At 42.8% G+C, this 19148-nt stretch overlaps 2 protein-coding genes across 2 annotated transcripts in view; one reads left to right on the top strand and one right to left on the bottom strand.

Annotated features, from left to right (window-relative positions):
- The window catches only part of cdc40 (cell division cycle 40 homolog (S. cerevisiae)), a 30095-nt gene extending 18418 nt beyond the window's left edge, over positions 1-11677 (top strand). Inside the window, exons 12-15 of the mRNA XM_036549482.1 lie at positions 497-630; positions 7883-7959; positions 8720-8864; positions 10326-11677. Coding sequence (XP_036405375.1) covers positions 497-630; positions 7883-7959; positions 8720-8864; positions 10326-10503 — 534 coding nt within the window. The 3' untranslated portion in view covers positions 10504-11677. The remainder of the gene's footprint in view (positions 1-496; positions 631-7882; positions 7960-8719; positions 8865-10325) is intronic.
- Positions 11678-11755: 78 nt separating this feature from the next.
- The window catches only part of mettl24 (methyltransferase like 24), a 36873-nt gene continuing 29480 nt past the window's right edge, over positions 11756-19148 (bottom strand). The window contains exon 5 of the mRNA XM_036549483.1: positions 11756-12778. Within this exon, the coding sequence (XP_036405376.1) occupies positions 12461-12778 (318 nt within the window). The 3' untranslated portion in view covers positions 11756-12460. The remainder of the gene's footprint in view (positions 12779-19148) is intronic.

Below are 19148 nucleotides of genomic sequence, written 5' to 3'. Positions count from 1 at the left end.
CTCGCCCAGAAAAAAGAAAAGGGCATTTCTGACCCTGTTGTTAAGGTGTAAAATTGCTCTCTCCCTGGGTAATTGTACTGTCCTCCAGCAAATGGCAGTATACTAAAGTTTTTCAGACGCGTGTGTACAATTCAGATTAAGTCATTTGATGGACCCGTGATGGCTCTCTTTTTTTTTGTCTCCCGAATTCAATTTGAAATGCCTGCAATGCTGATGTGGCAGGAATAACAAACATTCAGCAGCCCTTGAGAAGTTTGTTTAAATCCACGGTTATCTCCTGCATGGATCACAGTTGAGTGAAATATAGCAGAAAGCCCTTGTGATTTCTCCGAGATCAGTATCTGCAATGAAATGACAGCCTTTGAATGAAGCCGTGCGGTAGCGCTCTTCGCCGCTTCGCGCAAGGCGGCTAATCTGAGCGCGAGCACCAAACCCTGTTCCTGATGATTATCTGGGCCACCCGGCGCGCCGGCGGCCGTCTCTCATCCTCCTGCAGTGGGACGTCCGGACCGGGGAAGTGGTCCAGGAGTACGATAGGCATCTGGGCGCTGTCAACACCATCACGTTCGTGGACGAAAACAGGCGTTTCGTCAGCACGTCGGACGACAAGAGCCTGCGAGTCTGGGAGTGGTGAGTTTCCCCCGTCTCGGTTTTGAAGCGGTCCCCCTTGTGCCGTGTGTTGGTTCCCAGAGAGTATGAAACGCAGTGTAGCTCTCTTCGTGGCCTACATGTAACGGCTCATGTGATTTGGGACTCCATCAATAGAAAAAACAATCATATGAAGTAAAATCCTTTCATTCATGAGTGCTGAGTCCTCAGAAGAACCAGTGCTTGGAAGGTGCTGTCCATTTTATTTATGTTTGTTCCGTACCCAGTGTAAGGCACTTACTTCCTATAGCGCTGTGATGAAAACCAGAGGCTGTATGATCTCCCAGAGTCAGTTACATATACAGTGTCACAAAAAATGCTACAAGTTCCCCCAATTCCCAAAAGTTCAAAATTTCGGTTGTGATTCAACCAACTGGTCTGGTAAAAGCTCATATCCAGGAAAAATTATTTTTTACCTGATACACACAATCTTTGTGACAAATGGCGTGTCTCAGTGGATGTGTAGCCTTTCCTGAAAATACCATGTGCAGTTCATACTGGAAATCATGTCTTCAATAATCGCTTCCATATACTGATTGTTTTTCTTCCCAGACAGTGCTCTTTTGAAGCGTGCTTGAACAGAATGCACTGGTCCTCTATTTATGTAAATGGTATTGATATATAACGTGTCTTTGATTCAGATGAGGAAAGGCATTATTTTGAGCTGTTGCTCAGCCTGTCTAGCGGAGAGTACATAGGGAAGACCTCAGCAGATATGGCTGTGTAGGAGCACAGTACATCTAACATTTCACAGTAATGTATACATTAATAAGGACATATTTCATCGGACCGACTTGCAAATGTTCACTTGCGCCCACAGGGAGGTCCATCGCTTGATGTATTCTGTGTGAGATCAGTAAGTGAATCGGGCATCAGACAGCGCCAGATCTGGGTCTGACCTTCAGGAAGCCGTTAGATTTACTGCGAGGTCCACCAACCGTGAAAAATCGCACAGACCAAATCATTGCTCTTCTTGGCACTCAATCTGTGCACCCACTACGCACCGAAAGCCAAGGACTCCACTCCACTCCCAAACGCCGAACTCTCACGCTGAGCCCTGGCCAAGATGTTGTAAAGATATGCATGCGTCTGTGTATTAGATTCAAGGAATTTTGCTTGCTGAAGGGTTTTGGTTGGGGGAGACCAGCAGGCTGAGTGTGTGGTGCATAGTCTTTCTTTCTCCAACCCTCAATGTCCCAGTCTTATTCCGAAAGTGCTTGTAACGTTGAAACCTCTTTGGTCGAACAAATATTTAGGTTGAGGTGACCTTGAGTGTGTCATGTTAAACATGGCTCATGTTATTCCCTCAGTGTGCCACCGTGAATGTTATCCCAAGGATAAACAAAGGCAAAAGTTTTCATTAAAAGAACATAAATATTTAAAAGATGTCGATGAGAGGACTGTGCAGAAATCACGGGTGGTGTATTAGAAGGGATAACTTCCCTGAAATGTACCTTCTTGTAGTTTAGTTTTGTTTCGAAACACATGTGGCTATAGTACGTTTTTGGGTATTAGCTTTTGGATAGTTAGGATTTGAAAACCTCTTGTGTTGAATATCAAAGTTTTCTCACAGTAAGCAGAACTTACTATTTTTCTTTTGTTGAGTGATCCAGCTCTAAAGATACTTTGGGGGTACATTCATAAAGGGAACATAAGTCTGTCAAAGGGCGAATGAGCTGGGATTTAGAAATGCCTGGAGCTGCATTTCCACAAATGGACACAAAAACAAAACGAGGCTATTTATGGAAATGCAATTTAACGAGTTCGTCCAGTTCCACCTCTGACCGTCTGAGGAATTTTTATTTCTGCTAATTGTATCGCCCCCTCGGTGAGTGTACCCCTTTATTTGAGGCCCATGGGAAAACCCTCCCAGTGGGTCTTCAGTTATGACCGGGGTTTAGGAGTAAGGGTTTGAAGGTCTGGCCTTGCTCAGCGTTAACTCTGAGGCCTCTTCTTCTGGATCTGTTTTTGTGAGGGAGTGGAGCAGCCCCTCCAGGATGGGAGCTTTTCTGTGCCCACTTCCACCAGATGGGCTTGGGCTTCTCCTGGCCAGTCTGCCAGTGCGTGCTCAGATGGAGGGATTAAAAGGATCAAGTGCGGAATAGTCAAGAATTATGAGGAAATTAAATTTGGAGTCTTGCATCAGTCTGAGAGAGAGAGAGAGAGAGAGAGAGAGGAGGTCAGAGAAAATGATGAGCAGTATGACCTATTGTTTCAAAACTCCCTGAATTTTAGGAGTGTTTTGTTTGTCCTTTTTTCCCTTAGCTCATACATTGTAGTAATGTATGAGCTTTACCGTCACCTATATTAAAAATCACAATTTTACGTCTTAAATTAAACAGCGTTTAGAAAAATCATGAGATTCCAACAGGAAATAGGAACTCCAATCATATAGTCCTGTTGCCTCGCTGTGATTTAAGAGGCGCCCTCTGTTCAGGCTGTCTACTTATGAACCTGAAATCCAAAGATTAATCAATATGATGTCTAATGCACTTACAGGGTGTTGCCAGGAGCACTTACTCCTCATTATCAAGACATCATTATTCAGCTAGAGGAGATTCTGGCTGCATCCAGAGTGCTGGAGGTGCCACACTTCTCCTTTTTACAGGTTGTAGCTGTCAGGGTGTTTGATTGATGCATGGTTTGGGGGGGGTGGGGGGGTGGAGAGGTGGATGGCTGCTACAGGGGAGGGTCACTGCTGAATGGATTGAGTGCAGCTCTCTGGAGCATTGGCATAGCCAGCAAGCGCTCTGAAGCGCATTATATACACTGAGACGAGAGGGGCCTCTCTCACGTAACGCACTTTTCTCCCATCTTTGCAAGTGCCCTCCCGCCACTGCAAATCCATAAAGGGGAAAACATTTCTGCCCCTGAAAAGGGTCTTTTGTCGGCTGTGCTGATCTGTGTAGCCCCCTGCGCTGTGTGGCGAGTGGCGTCAGTAGTTGCCTCCTATTTTGCGCGCTCTGGTTTGGGGTGCGTGGGTGAGGTGGCGGTGTTTACTGGACCCGTGTGCCCCACCCGAGCAGTGAAAAGACCCAGCTGTGCCGTGTGGCTGCAGAGGACCGGCTCCAGGCAGATAAAGCCACGCTCAGGCTGGATCATTGACCTTGCAGGTCAACGAAGGCAGATACTCCCTGCAGTCTCACTGCCTCGACTATCATAGGGGGGCATCAGACTCCCAGAGCAGCCAAAGATGTGTTCCCTCATAAAGCAATGCATGTATCCCCCCCTCTCCGATACACTCATTTTTGGAGTTTGTTGGGGATCTGAAATGGCTAGAAGGAAATGGCGGAAATGGAAAAGAAATTGGCTAGGCCCCAGTCCTGTGAATACCTGACCCGCGATTCACCCAGCAAGGCTTTGTCAGAGGATCACTGTGTAGACGCGGGCGGAGGAGGAGGGAGATCTACAAGAGCTAACTGGGTGCAGTCTGCAGAAGCTGTTCCGCGTTTCGGGTTTGCTGAGGTCCTTTTGTTACGCTTCACATTTAGAATGACGTCAAACAAGCCCATATAAAATGTGCTGTTTTTATGGTTACACCCATAAGTGTAATTGGATCACGATATTCAAGCGTATCCAAACTATAACCTGACAATGTGCCTGACTTGCTTCCTTTCCTTGTAAAGTGCTGGTTCTAAAAGCAACCTTGGAATGTGATGGCGTTCCTCTGTTTTCGGAGGAGATTTCTGTGAGGCTGGCGTGCCCCTGGTGAGATGTCTGTTGCGTAGGCAGATTATTTTCTCCGGATTCAGTCGCTTGCGGCCAATTGTGTTTACCCAGCCTCAATCTTATTAAAACAGCACTGTAAGATGCTGCGTCTTGCTGAAATAACAGCTTGTCCACTGAGCCTCTTCGGGGGAGAAGTTGGCTTGAAGCGTATTATTACCACTAATGATATGCGACAACAGTAATCTCAAAATACATGGAGGTGGTTCAGCAAAATGTCTTGCAGGAGGAAGAAACCCTTGCAATCCCGTGACACACCGAAAAAGCTAGCGGTGATATTTGTTCGGTATATGAAGGCTGCTTCGGAGGGGGTCGCGTAGTGAGCCGATAGAGCTCCTCTCATTTTGGTTCTCTTTTCCCCCAAATCTTTCATTTCTCTTGCCTCCACCTGTTGAAACCTGTACTCACTAATGGAATTCTTTGCCAGTTTCCTGTGCCGTAATGAGAAACGCACACAGACGCCTAAGTTACTGCTTCCTACTCCAGTCTCCAGTACCTTTACAAGCTCTGTTTAAGAAATAACCCCGGTCACGCTGAGTGTTAGCATGCACAGCTGTACTCTGTCTTTCTTGCAGTCCTTTCTGTGATAGACATTGGTATGCTTACCCTGGCCCAGAGGTCCCTGTAAAGGATCAAGTGTGCATTATGAGACCTTGGCGTATCATCTCCGACTCCACGTATAACACTTTCCATATACAGGGAGGCTTGGCATCTCGCAGAAAGTATTAAATCAGTCATGCCTTAAGGCTTTCTATCAGGCGAGATTAGACTGATTTGTGGTGTGCATATATTGAGGAAGTTTGGGTAAAATAGCATTATTTTCTCTCTGGGTTGAGAGGGACGGATGTTATTCTGCCAGTTTTGATTCCAGTAAGTACATAACCATGAAAGTGTGTTCCTTTTGGAGCTTTTTTATTTTTGTGTGTGTAGTATTGGACTGAATGGTCACTGAGCTCAAGAAGGAAGTGCGTCTGTGTTCGAGTGCGAAGTTTGACGACCCCTTGGTGTCCTGGAAGGCTCCCCACAGCGGTGGTCTCCATTGAGTGTGCTCCCATTTTGACTTGTTAACAATGAGGAGGCCCCAGCTGTCCCCGTGCGCTGTGATACTGGGGTATTCAGTGCGGAGCTTCCATAAGCGCACGTCTCTTGTAGCCTCTTAAAAGCAGACACGTTGTGTTCTGTCCTGTGTGGCTTCCCTTATTGGATTGGAAAGTCTTTATTCCCAGTAGAAAAGAAGTCAGGACATGTTTTCACGAGCCATTTTAGCTGCTGTAGCCCTTTTAAGACTTCACAAGGTCAGAGGTAAAGGTAATCTTCAGTTCTCTGCGGGAGCACAAAAGCTCACACTGAGTAATGTCCCATGGGGGTCATGCCATGGAAACAGTCGGGATTGGATTGCAGTCTTGTTTCTTTTAAACAAATGAATGGGATTTCATATATTCCGTTCTCACAGTGACTTCTGTTCTGTTAGCTTTTCTCTCTGGGCTTTGGCAGCTACATCTGATACTATCTCATAGCCGATCATTCAGTAAAAATGTTTTTGCATGAATAGCCATTTCACTTTGCTTGCTGGAAATGAGAAAGGGTTGTCTGTTACGGACAGGCATATTTGTTGGGTAGTTTGGTATTAAATGTGCTGTGCTTTGCTTAATTAAAAACTAAACGTTTGACATGTAACTGAATATTATGTACCAATGGAGCATTTCATGTGAAATCTCAGTTTATTCACAACATCTGAATTTCTTGTATTATAATGCTGTTAATGAATCTGTTACTAATCCTTTTAGTCCTGGGTTTATGGTTTGTGCTTATGAACAATATGTAAAATTAAGTACTAGGTCCTTAATTGGTAATTAACCATTTATGTGAAAGTGTTGGGCAGATAGTATTTACATTTAGTCATTTACCGGATACTTGTGTCCAGTACATGTAGTAATGCAGACAAAAGTGGTGTAGGTATAAAATGGTTAATAACAGTTTCAATGTATAACATAGCTGAGGTCAGATTAGCATACCGTTACATAAGTGCTGTTATGAACGTGGTAACATAAAAGGAGCCAAACAGAGGAGTATTGTAATAGCAATCAAACTGCGCACCAGCAGTGAAGAAGCTCTGGCATTATGTATGTTAGTGTTGGGTGAGAGAAGAGCCTTGGTTCAGGGAGCTAAGGCGGTCTGATGTGAGTTTTCATTCCGTGCCAGAATGTGGCCAGTGGCTCTGCTGCTCTGACTGATGCAGATAGCTTGTTCCACCACTAGGGGGCGAGAGTAGAGATGAGCTGTGACTGGGATTTGCATTCCACCAGTAGGGGGACCGTTAGGTAGGCAAAGGGTGGAAGCACAGAGGTATAGCAGGGGTGTGGGGTTTGATGACTGCAAGCTGGAGCCAGTCCTGAGCTACTGCTCAGAGGTGCAGAGCCATGGCTTTGGATTAGATGTGAACCATGTCTAGAGGCCAGTGGAGAGAGATGGGGACCTAGGAAATGTGATTATTTTATGATGTGAGTGATAAGCACTTTTCTAAGGAAGGCATGGGGTCTTCTGCAAGACATATCAAAACATATCCATTACATTGTGAGAGTTTCCTTAATGGAAGTGGTTAATGGTTTATTAACTTTCTGAAAATGCTTTCTTCAATGACTTAAAAAGTAACTCCTTACTATTTTTTGCCCTTAAATTGATGTCATTGCATTGATGGTGCACCACGGATAATGTAACTAGCTAAGTAAGTCCTTCCTTTGAAGAGAGCGGACCCGTTTTGGTGTTGAATGCAAATACAGGCAGTGCAGTAGAATGAGATCTGGTTGTCTGAAGGAGACTCGCTGGCCACTTGGTGGCAGAACAGATGACCCTGCTGATTTGTTTGTTCGAGTGATTATCCACCACACACGCCATGGTGAATCTGGGAAATGACTCCCTGTGACAGCACTGCTACAGAGAAGAATTTGCACTAGCTATTTTTTTTATTGTACTACTTCTCCCCAGTAGAGGATCAGCCCTAGTAGCATCTGAACCATGTGTGGACCAGTGTATAGGCCTTGTATATGTCCACAATGGGGACCAGTGTGTAGCCCTTGTATATGTTCATAGCAGGAACCAGTGCTCAGGCCTTGTATCTATCCCTCATGGGGAACAGTGTTTAAGCTTTGTATCTGTTCATCATACGGAACAGTGTACAAGCTCTGTATCTATCCATCATGGGGAACAGTGTATAAGCCTTGTATCTGTCCTTAATGGGGGCCAGTGTATGAGCCCTGTGCCTGTCATTTTTTTTCTGGTGCTGAGAGCACATTTCAGACTCCTCGCCCCCACCCAGCCCCCTTAATTATGCTCCCCTCTCTCTGCGTTTGGGCCCTTTTAGCGCCGGGCCAGGTCACAGTTCTTTGTTCATGCGCCTGTTCTGTCTGGGCCGCTCCCTGCCAGAGCACAAGTGGCAGAGACAAAGCGTCGCCCTCACGCCTTGGCCGCTTGTCCTCACCTCCATTGTTTACTTTGCTGTTGTTTACAGGGACATTCCTGTGGACTTCAAATACATCGCCGAGCCCAGTATGCATTCCATGCCTGCCGTGACGCTGTCGCCAAATGGTGAGTAGGGTTTGCCTTTCCACACAATGCTACTAACCAGGCATTTGCTCTGATTGTTAGCCAGGCTGTATTTTTTATTCTTCACTTCAAATCTAAATGTCTGTCTGTTTTCTCAAGGAAAAGTGTGCATATTTTAACACTTAGGTTTTATGTGGAATCAAAATAGGCCCTCTTTTCCCTCTGGCGGTGTTCATGTTTTGTCTTGACAACTATTGTTGCCTTTCTGAGTGAATAATTTATGAATGTTCAATGCGAACCATTTTATCAGAGCACAGAAAGTAGTGAAGCACGAGAGCTGTTTTTTTTTCTCTGCAAACAAAGGTTTGTGGTGAGTGCACCGAGTGAAATTGGGCAAGATATTCTGATTCCCACCCAACTGGCATTTCGTGATAGCGGCAGCCTTTCTGGGGAACAAAAAAAAACCCCAAGATTATTATTTCCACGATGTGCTGGCTGTTCTTTTCATGAAGTGTACCGAATCATGAAATTTGCTGGCAACGGCTAACGGCGGTAAGTCCTTGAGTGGCAAATGCGCAGGTGAGGGTATTTGAGTGTTGTTTTTGTTGGAAGGAAAACGAGAAAACAATATGCATTAAATGCATTAAATCCCAGCTGTCGGCCTGCACGGTACAACCATTTACAGATGAGTCAGACCAGTCTTTTTTTCTTTTTCTTTTTTATTTCATAACAATGTTTATTTGCTTGGCTCTCATTGGCCTTGCCAGTTGAATTAAGAGCACATGTGTTTGGATGCTTGTAGGTAAGTGGCTGGCCTGCCAGTCTATGGATAATCAGATCCTCATCTTTGGAGCGCAAAACCGATTCCGGCTGAACAAGAAGAAAATCTTCAAGGGACATATGGTGGCAGGCTATGCCTGCCAGGTGGACTTCTCCCCCGACATGAGGTAGGAGACTCTGGCCACACAGTCTGCTGTCTTGACAGGCTAATTTTATTTACCAAGCAGTTTACTGTTTGCCTGAATGTGTAGTATATAGTTGTTAGACTCTTAGGATATCTTACCCATGTAAAGGATGGTGTTGTGAAAATATATAATTTTCTGAAACCCACTCAAACCAAGAGATCCATGCAGAATACACTTTAACTGTTGGTTGGGTCTGAAAAAATCTTAGACGGCACCCATGGTGGTTTTAGGAGACATTTAATAGTGGAAAGTGCTTGGATGTATCGGCCATTTATAATCAGCCTTGTAAGAATCTGACTTGATCAGTCCGTGAATGTGATTGGCACATCTGACTAAACACTTTCCCTGATGTTTTTTTCTTCCTACATACATTTTCAATGTTTTTTATGGTCCAGTAGGATATACCAATTTAATGTGTGGTAAACTACTGATATTTGTTCAATAGAGTCTCCATAGATGTAGTTTAAATAAGTTTAATATAAAAGTTACAGGGATAAGTGTTCCTGTAAGGGTACTGGAATTTTTTTGTCCAGTTCATTAGCATTGGATGATGTATATTTATTTAGACTACATGTCATAGAAGCTTCCCCTTTTGGGGGGTTTATAAGGAAAAGCAGTTGTGAAGACATTTGGCTGAACTATCTATCAGACCCGGACTATTACTTATTTTTGTTTACTGAGGCTGAAAGCAAAAGCAGTTTCATATGTGAAACGTCTGCCAGAAAAGATGGGAGCTGCTACACGGGGATGTGGTTTATGTGTTAGTAAAGAAGTGGTTCCTGAGAAGCAAAAAGGTCATTCCTTCCAGGAGTTAACCACACTGAGATAAAAACTGCGACTGAAGGAAGACGTGCGATAGTGACAGTTATGATTTAACCTTGAACGTCAGTGCACAAATTTCTTTATTGTGCTGGTACTGCAGATTTAAAACTGGGCACTAACTGAAAGCATGCTATTGTGAAGCATTGCTGTGACCTTCAGTACTCTCAGGCAGTCTTCTACGCCAAAGAGAACTATAAATCTCTGCAAGTGTCTGAATTTCCTTTCAAAATGTCAAATTTTCTTAAAAGTTTTTCTTTCCGGTTATTTATCTTTACAAACTTAGCTGCCCGAAAGCCTCATATTAGCATGCGTTTAACAGAATTGGTTTCATACGCAATTTCAGATCCACTTCAATTGATTCAGGAGCCAGGGTCTGCTTTTCAGAGAGGAGAGAAGCTAATCTAGACAGCATTGTTGATGACGATCCAAATTCTGCACTAAATATAAACCAGACTGGAAAGTAAACGAGTACGCTGATTGACTGTGTTTCTCATGTTTGCTGGAATTGCTCTTTTGGTTTTCTTTTGGGGGGGGGGGGGGGGTGTTGTTATATAATAGAGCCATTTTTAAAAGGAAGCAACTTGCTGCCGCACACTAACCAACATCTGGTTTCTTCCACAGCTACGTGGTGTCCGGGGATGCTGACGGAAAGCTGAACATCTGGGACTGGAAGACAACCAAGCTGTACCACCGCATCAAGGCCCACGACAAGGTGTGCATCAGCGCCCTGTGGCACCCTCACGAGACCTCCAAGGTGATCACCTGCGGCTGGGACGGGCAGATCAAGCTGTGGGACTAGAGCGGCGTCTGAGGGCTCGTGGCCCCGCAGAGTTCCAGTAGGGCTGGCATCCAGTCTTACTGTTCTGTTATTTTTACTGCAGAATCAGCTCTCCACACGTGGGTGCTGTCAGTGCAGAGGAGATGGTGATCAGGTCTTGTCTCACTTCAGACAAAATTTTAAAAGAAAGTAGCTTTGTTTTAATGAATCGTATTGTCGTAACACATTAACAGCATTGCTTATCTACCATCTTATGTGTTTTCATTTGTGAATTTCAAAAACACTTTTTCCACATGTTTGCCCCTTTATGAAAATAAATTTTTGTATATTTCCAGTCAGAATCTTTGAAAAATGTGGGTTTTCTTGTGTAACTCTTGGAATTCCTTTTCATGTAAGTGAATATATGCGACCTCTATAAACAGAATAGTTAGTGTATTGTATGTGTGAAGCTACATCTGTTGTAGGCAAGAATATCCATACATTGACTGTTGTCACAAAGAAGGGTCCTCTGATACTCCATGTCAGGGATCTTCTCCACACAGACCAGAGTTTATAAAAGACTTAGCCCCCTCAGCTACCAGTTAGGTGTGATATTGCCGCTGAAACATATTACTGAAAGCAGTACTGTCTTTGTCCAGCACATCAGATGTTGCTGGGATGGGCACCACAAGAGAACCTTTATGACTGCATGTTAGCATTGTACGGGGTCTGTGTGCTGTCATCTCTCAGGACCTCAGTGCTGGAATGTGAGGGAGGAATATGTTTACTGCTTGTACATTCCTGTGCCTGGATGGTGGAAAGTGCTCCTCTCTCCCAGTATGACCCAAATGCTTTATTTTCACATTCCAAAATGTTTCAGCAGAAATAAGTTCCGACAAAATAACTCCATTAATTTCCATGCAAGGGTTTGACACTTCTTTGTTTCCCCCCTGGTTTTTTTTTTTTTTTGTCACATCAGAACGTTTTTAATTAAATGCTGGGTCTTCGCATTGATTTATACCTTAATCCTCAAAGGAACAAAGGATCTCCGGTTCTCTGTATTTGAAAATCAGTGGCAAAGAAGAATGGGAATGGCGCGTTGAATGAACTAATCCTGAGAGTAGCCGGCTTGACATTTGATTATTCAAGAGTGGAGTAAGGAAATCTTTCCTTGAGGAACCCATTCACTCATTATGGTCCTCGGGGCTGACTAAGGAAAAGTGCATTTCTGCTTCACATAATTAGGCACCACACAGGATTTTGTTGGGTTTTGCACTTTAATGAAAATCTGTTCTTTTTTTTCTCTCCACATCTTCAATGTGCCCTAATCAGACTGACAGGAGTGTCCTTGTGTAGGATCTATAATAAACAATCCACAATCCTCCCAGCAATTTCAGAAATTTCCTTCAACTACACGGTAGTTATAAAATCTGCTGTCGGAGCAGCATCACGTTTTAAAGCAATGTGAAAAATGTTTGGTTAAACGAGTCGTCGTGTTTCTTGACTTTGGTGCATCTCGCTGTGGTTTTAAAAACAGGGCTAGCCTGCAGCTACTCTGGGAAGCTTGGCCCCTCCAACAGAGGGGTGAGTCAGTATCTTAATTTCACAGAGAGATCTCCCTGCCTCCGAAGAAATGTTCCATATAGCCTCCTGGATAATCTCCATGGCAAACGAAGCATGCTCAAACAAATGTTTCTGTCCTAATCCCATTATTCGAAATGATTTCCAGAAAGAGTCCTAAAGTTTGGCTGCTGGCACATTGTTCAACCCACACAAGGGCATGGGGACAGCTCCTTTTAACTGGATAATTTACATCCAAACATTTTTCCACTTAAAGCTTCAATGAGGTGGAGGCTTTTTTTCCCTTTTCCTGCAGACCTCATAAGTGTATACTAGTATAGAATTCACAATTTGAGCAGTTAGCTTTTGATTTTTAAGCAGTCTATGCAAACTACATCTCCCATCATGCTCCAGACACACTGCTCGGTCAGTGTCTTTACTATGGCCTCCATCTGGTGTTGACCCAGCCTAGAGTGTAGCTGCTGCTGGCATTGAAGAGGTTCCTGTGCAGGAAGAGGCGGGGTTTGCTGATGTCACTGTGGCTGTAGAACAGGTGGAAGTGGTGACGCTCCAGCTCTCTCAGCAGGCTGTACCAGTAGCGCACCACTGTGCTGTCATCCCCATTCACTTCGAACCCAGGCCAGTGCAAGTGTACCTCCAGCAGCAGCTGCCCGATGTCCTCCAGCACGTCCTCCAAGATCAGGTTTTCCAAGATCTTCCACTCCGCGCTCTCCATGTCGGCCTTTAGCACGTCGATCTGAGCAAGGAGAGAGAGGTCAGCTTAATACGCTATAAATATTAATATCATTATTGTTATTTTTCAAGTGCTTCACGGAATCCCAACTGGGCCTCTTACAGAACATACAGTTTCACATTATTTCTGTACGTTTGTAACTTCAGATCTGAGGCTGCCACAGTGAACAGACTGTCAAAGTCTGACGCAGTGTAATTTGGGGAAAAACAGGAAATCTTGGCAAATGATGTGGAGTCTATCTGGGGATATATCTTTGCAGAGGTTTTTAACATTTTATTTGGGTATACACGTACTACAATTTATGGAAACATCCTCTGTCACTCTGATTTCTTTTGTAGTGCCTCTAAAACAGCTGTTACTCCGCTGGCTTCATCTGTCTGTTCACAAATATATGGTGATCTTTGATTGGCTAAGTGGTGCCAGCAAGTTCCTTTCATTGGGTCATGCCATTATGCCAGTTAGAACGAGTTTCCAGTGAAGACTTCGAAGACTCAACAGGCTGAACACGACAGCTGTGTTACAACACTCTAACTACCTTCAACCATGCCAGCAGGCCAGACTGTCAGCTTGTTGTGTACCAAGTTTCAGAATAACAGTTTTATAGAAAAACATTGGATGTGCTCCAAACTCCTCCAGCACCATTTAAGGCTGGCTTTTTGGAAGTGCACTGCCTCTCAGCTCTCCCTCTCCCTTATTTATAAATTGCCATTGTTAGAAATCTGTTTAACCATTCTCTCTTAACAATGTAGACTCTCGAGAGAACCGGTTGTTTGCCTTTCACATTGTAAAAAAGGAGTGTGTTTTCCACAGCTCCCAGTGTTTGACTGCAGTCATGTTCATTATGCCTCATCATTGGGCCAAATTGTTTAAAGAGAAATTCTTCCTTTGCATGCAGGAGGCCAATTTATATGATGCCCTAGTTTCACTTGAGCCATTATGGAAGATCAATTTCCAATGCCTTCTGAATTTCGTCACACTTTATTTTAACAGTCTATTTATACGGTTTGAGAACAGTTGATAAATTCATTGCTACCTGCTAATTAAGCATGACCTATTTCTCAAAGTACCACAGTTAGCAAACAGATGGTGAGCAGAAAGTAAATGGGCAAAAACCTTCCAAATTTAGTGTGAAATTGTTTAGAAATTATTGTTTTGAAGACATGCAAGTGAGGCTTAATTAGTCCATGCCAAAGAACCCAAAGGCCAGGACTAGGAGCCAGATCCATTGGGATGTGAGAAATGTGCAGACTCTTCAGCTGCGGATGAAAAAATCTACAGCTCCAGATCAATGACGCTATATTATCAGTGAAGCATTGCTTCCCCGGTGTCTCACGGAGGTTCTTGGCAGATTTAGATGCAGACACTGTTGTATTATCAAGAGTAATGGAGAGATTGTGGCTGAGTGAGGATTTGGCTGGGAGGTAGAGCAACACATTTTTGGCAAGGTTGGGTTTTAATGCTGTTTCATCATCCACTATGAGATATTGAGATTGCAAAGTGTGATGAGAATTGTCTCCAAGATAAGGGGAAAGGAGAGGAAGACTTGGCTGTCATCAGTATAGCAATGCTAAAAAAGCCATGAGAAGAAATAGCAGAACCAAGGGGGCTTGTGTAATGGGCAAACAGAAGGGGCCAAGCCCAGAGCCCAGGTGGACTTGTGTGAAAATGCTGTGGGACACTTTGGACACTCCAGATTACCTAGAGAGAAAGATCCATCTGACTGCAGTGCCTGAGATATATAATATCAGAGTTCAGGGAACCTGGTTTTCAGCTGTGCCACTTTTGCAGAGTGGAGTGACTCAGTCATTAAAAGAAGAGAGGTTTCGGTTGAGTGGCTAGCCTTGTGGGGCTGTTGGTTGAATAATGTGCATTTGAATGTTTTCAAATGTTTTCAGGACAGTAGGAGAAGGGAGATTTCACTGCAGTTCTACACAAGCTTCTTAGGCAGAGGTGAGACAAGGACCTGTTGGACATATTCCCATATTTCCTCCTGAGTTTTAAACTGTATTTTTTTAGCAGTCATCAGAAGAGGACTGATTTTAAAAAGTCTTTTAGGGCTTACTGACATTTTAGACAATATTTTCCACAGTGTAAAAACAGTTATTCGCTATGGCAGTCCACACTTCAGCTAATTTTGTGGTAAGGTCATGTTTTTCATCAACTTTAGCAATGTTTGTCGTAATTAAAAATGAAATACAGGTGCTTCATACAGTTTTTTTTTTATTCAGCCCATCGCAACTGGGCATGAACTGACATGTTCTAAATTCTTCCATGACCATAAAATGAGCATCAAACAGCCTTCTGGAAAAGCCACAGCCTATTCCATGGCGGTCCTCCATAAACACCACCATATGGCATGGATAACTTCGGCTGGGAAGTGAGAGATCTCCAACTGTATCAGACACCACAAAAAGTGCAAAATTAGAACAGCGAAAAAAAATATTTTGCCTCCCTAGAGCTTGGGGATGAGCAATGGAGAAAGGCCATCAGTGATACATACAGAGCTGGCAAAGTAGGCCAGCTGGTTTGGGGTGAATGATATGGTCTCAATTATGTTCTGCCCACAGGGATCTCGCAAGGAATCCAGACTAAAGCGGTCATTTCATCCCCATGCTTGAGAAGTTCTATTGCAGTGTCCCAGAGCCTGGGAGTGAATTAAACTGCATCCCCCGGATATCACTTTCAGAGACACGGAAGTTCAGTCGATGGGGTCACCAACTTCAAATAACATGCATTTAAATGCTAGAAACTACTGCCAAAGTTACTATTGAGCCTGGAGAATATTATATCTAAATACAGTAATGGTCAAAAGTTTGGACACACCTTTTCATAGAAAGGTTTTTCTTTAGTTTTTACTATTTTCCATATTTTACGATAATAGTAAAGACATCAAAACTATGAAATAACACAAATGGAAGTATGCATTGACCAAAAAACAAACTAAAACTAAAAACTACCTTACATTTTAGATTCTGCAAAGTAGCCACAAAAAAAATTTTTTGGAAAGAAATTCATACACAGGCATCAACTTCACTATTTATATTTGGTCTAAGAAACAAATATCAAGCATTTAAGTATAAGTCTTAAGTTTAAAATGTCTTTGAATGAATGTTTCCCATTATCTTAATCAGGTGTGTGCAAACGTTTGGCTGGTACTGTATATGCCAATGTATGCACACAAAGCCACACACAGTCAGACGCACATGTGATTATTGTGATTATAATTAAGACTGAGGCCTTACATTTTGTGCACATCTTGAACCGCTTAACATTCTGCGCCTGTCAGCTGACGATTGATAATATTTACCCAGCATTTGAAAAACGCTTTAGAGGTAGTGAAGTATTGCTTTTCCCTCAACATCCTTCACACCAGCAAAGACAAAGACCCCTGATTACTCACCACTATTGTATGAAAACCTGTGTTTCTCTCATTTCACGTTTTATTTGTCTTTAATTAGACTATTGTGCCATTTTGGCAACATTTGCCACCTGTTAATATATTGCCATCTTTAGAGGCGAAAAAGCAGGCTCTTATGTTTTGAACAAAGGAAGTGAGAGAATGGAGCCTGGCCACCGTATATCAGCGGCCAACAGGAAACCTGGCGATCGCCAAGGTGCTGCTGTAGTGTGCACATGTCATTAAGGCAGCGGTGTAAATCAGCCTGTCTCTGGCTCCCAGGGTCCCTCTCCACCAGACGGCAAACAAGGAAACGGGGGGTGCGTCACCTGTATTCTGTGCAGGGAAAGTTCTCTCAAAAGGCTGATCACGTGCCAGATTTTTCACAGAGGCTCCATCCAGCCAAAACCTCCCTGATTAATATTAATCAGCTTATCAAAACTCGAGTCATTATAAATGAATTAGTGCCAGATGTCTGCATCAGCCTACCAAATGGGATTGTGCAACTCTCCTCATATTACGCACTCTAGCAATATCGATGTGAACCGAAACTTCTGTGTGATTTTTTTGCAGGAGTACATTCATATTTTAGAGATGAATTGAGTTCCTGGATTCTAGATTTAGAAAAATCTGAAATTATGAGGACCAAACTCCTTTTTTCAAAAAATCACATTTAACTTTCACTCCATCATCTTTCACAATAGTTTCACGCACAGAGTCTTGGGTATGTTTCTTTCGTGTAATATGTTTAAATATTTCTGATCATATTTTCTCAGCAATACATAAAATGAAATAAGCATACACCATGACTGCATGTGTATCTTTTAAGTATTGCAGAATATGCATATTGTGAAGCACATGGCCAAAACATATTCTGTATTCTATGTGTATGTGTTTCAGTCAAATACCGGTATCAAATGGACCTCTAACTGTTGGTTACCAGTTTATCCTTTTGTTAGCCATTGGTGTTTTCATATAGACAAAGAAATAAGAATCTTCTGTTTGTTTCACTATTGTGCATGGATTTTTTCTGTGATACTTAGTTAATTTAATCCTGACAGTTTCTAAATTATTTAATCCTGACATTTTTTAAATTATTTAATCTTGACATAGATTACTCTATGAAATTACCTCTAGAAACTGGCTGTTGAAGGATAATCTAAAAACTGCGCTGATTTTAGGTAATTCTTTTTTTAACATGTCCAAACAATAACAACTATTTTTATTTTAGAAAACAGCAATTATATAAACAGTTATGTTCATAATATCATATTACATGTACGATAGTTTTCACCAAAAAACTCATTCAATGTGAGATGAATGCAATGCTTGTCACGGTCTGCAGCTGTGAGATTGGAACTTGGAATCCATATTTTGTGCTGTGTGCACACCCAAGGCCAAGTACTTCTGCGTCCTATGTAACATAATACTTCTACACACTTTCCAAAAGACATGCATCCACATCTCTGAGAACATGGGCACAGACCCTTTCCCCACGGCAGCTAAGCACATTTCATCTTGTGCTTACTATGTTACATCAGCAATTACATCAAGTAACTGAACCTTTATACAGAATGAAAGCCAAGGAGGCCCTCCAGGAATTCTCTGGAATATGAAACCTGCAGGCGTATAGCACTTAATAGAAAGCAAATCGTTATTACTGGACCATGCAGTTAAAACATCTATATATCACCTCGGTTTACAATGCTTTTGAAGTGTTAAGGCACTTGTTGGGATCAATTATGACTCATAATGATTAATTATGAGTTTGTGGCTTGGTCTGTATTGCATGTTTGAAACTCGGCAAGGTCCATCTGGCCTCACCGAAGCCGACAAGCTTTCAGTCCTGTTTTAATGAAGAAGCAACAGGAGACACAGGTTTTCACATTTATCAGCCACAAGGAGAATTTACAGGGCTGTTACGCCTGCAGAGTCACATGGTCTGCCTCATTCTGAAGGAGATACAGCCTGTATGTTAATCTGGTAAATGACATCCTTGTCAAGCACAGAGGAGAACCAAAGCCTATATTATCTCCCGTAGAAAAGTAGAAACAATTGCAGACTCGATGAATAATATATGAGTTTTCAGGATTAGCACAACACGCACATCGGCGAGACGTCAGTCATCAATCAGGGGGCTTTTCTACATCCCTGATGACGGACGGCGAAACATGAGTCATTGTTTATCAAAACTTTGCGAGTAATTATTTTCCTAGCTGTCTTAAGTTGTTAAAAATAATTACCATGAAATTAAGTACATTCATCTCCTCTTCAACAAAACACGTTTGACAAGTCTGTGTAAACAATGGCCCCTAAAAATCCATCAATAGCACGTTACGTTTTTTTTTTTTACGTTGCGAATGAATGGGAAATTAAGGACAAAGGTTATCTCTCCAAACAAACAATGCAGGACAGTGAAAGATAAAAAAAATAAATTTCACAGTCTAAACAAACTGCAAAGGTAAAGGGCCAGGTAACAATTAGGTAGAAAGGGCCAGGTAAAAAACATGCGACGTGCATGCAGAGCATAAACAGCACATAGTATTGTCACATGTATGTATCAAATACATGAAAAGAATCCACTGCATATTAATTAGAGTTAATCACTGATTAGAAGCTGAGCAGCTTGGCCCTGTGAGGGTATGTCTACAGTGTTGAGATATGAGCAGAGGGAACTGCTTGATATCTGATTGCTCATTGTTTGTGAGTGTAGGAGTGGTTCCCCATGGCTACTCAGTTCTTTCCTCTCTGCAGAACTTCTAGATTCTGAATAGCCCTCCATCCGCGAAACTTGCATGCAGCACATAACATAAGGTACTCCAACAGAATTTTCCTTGCAATCGAAGCAGCTAGATGGTGTTTATCTCAGTATGCAGTTCTATTGCTTTCTTCAGAGAAATGCATTAGCTTTGTGACCCCATTGACTAAGGAGTTGATCTCTGCTGTTGCTTAGCAAGTAGGCAGACATATGCACTA

The sequence above is a fragment of the Megalops cyprinoides genome, chromosome 17 (genome assembly GCF_013368585.1).
Source record: "Megalops cyprinoides isolate fMegCyp1 chromosome 17, fMegCyp1.pri, whole genome shotgun sequence".
In the NCBI taxonomy this organism is placed as follows: Eukaryota; Metazoa; Chordata; class Actinopteri; order Elopiformes; family Megalopidae; genus Megalops; species Megalops cyprinoides.
Note: the sequence above shows the minus strand (reverse complement) of the source record. Positions and strands in the feature narration are given on the sequence as shown.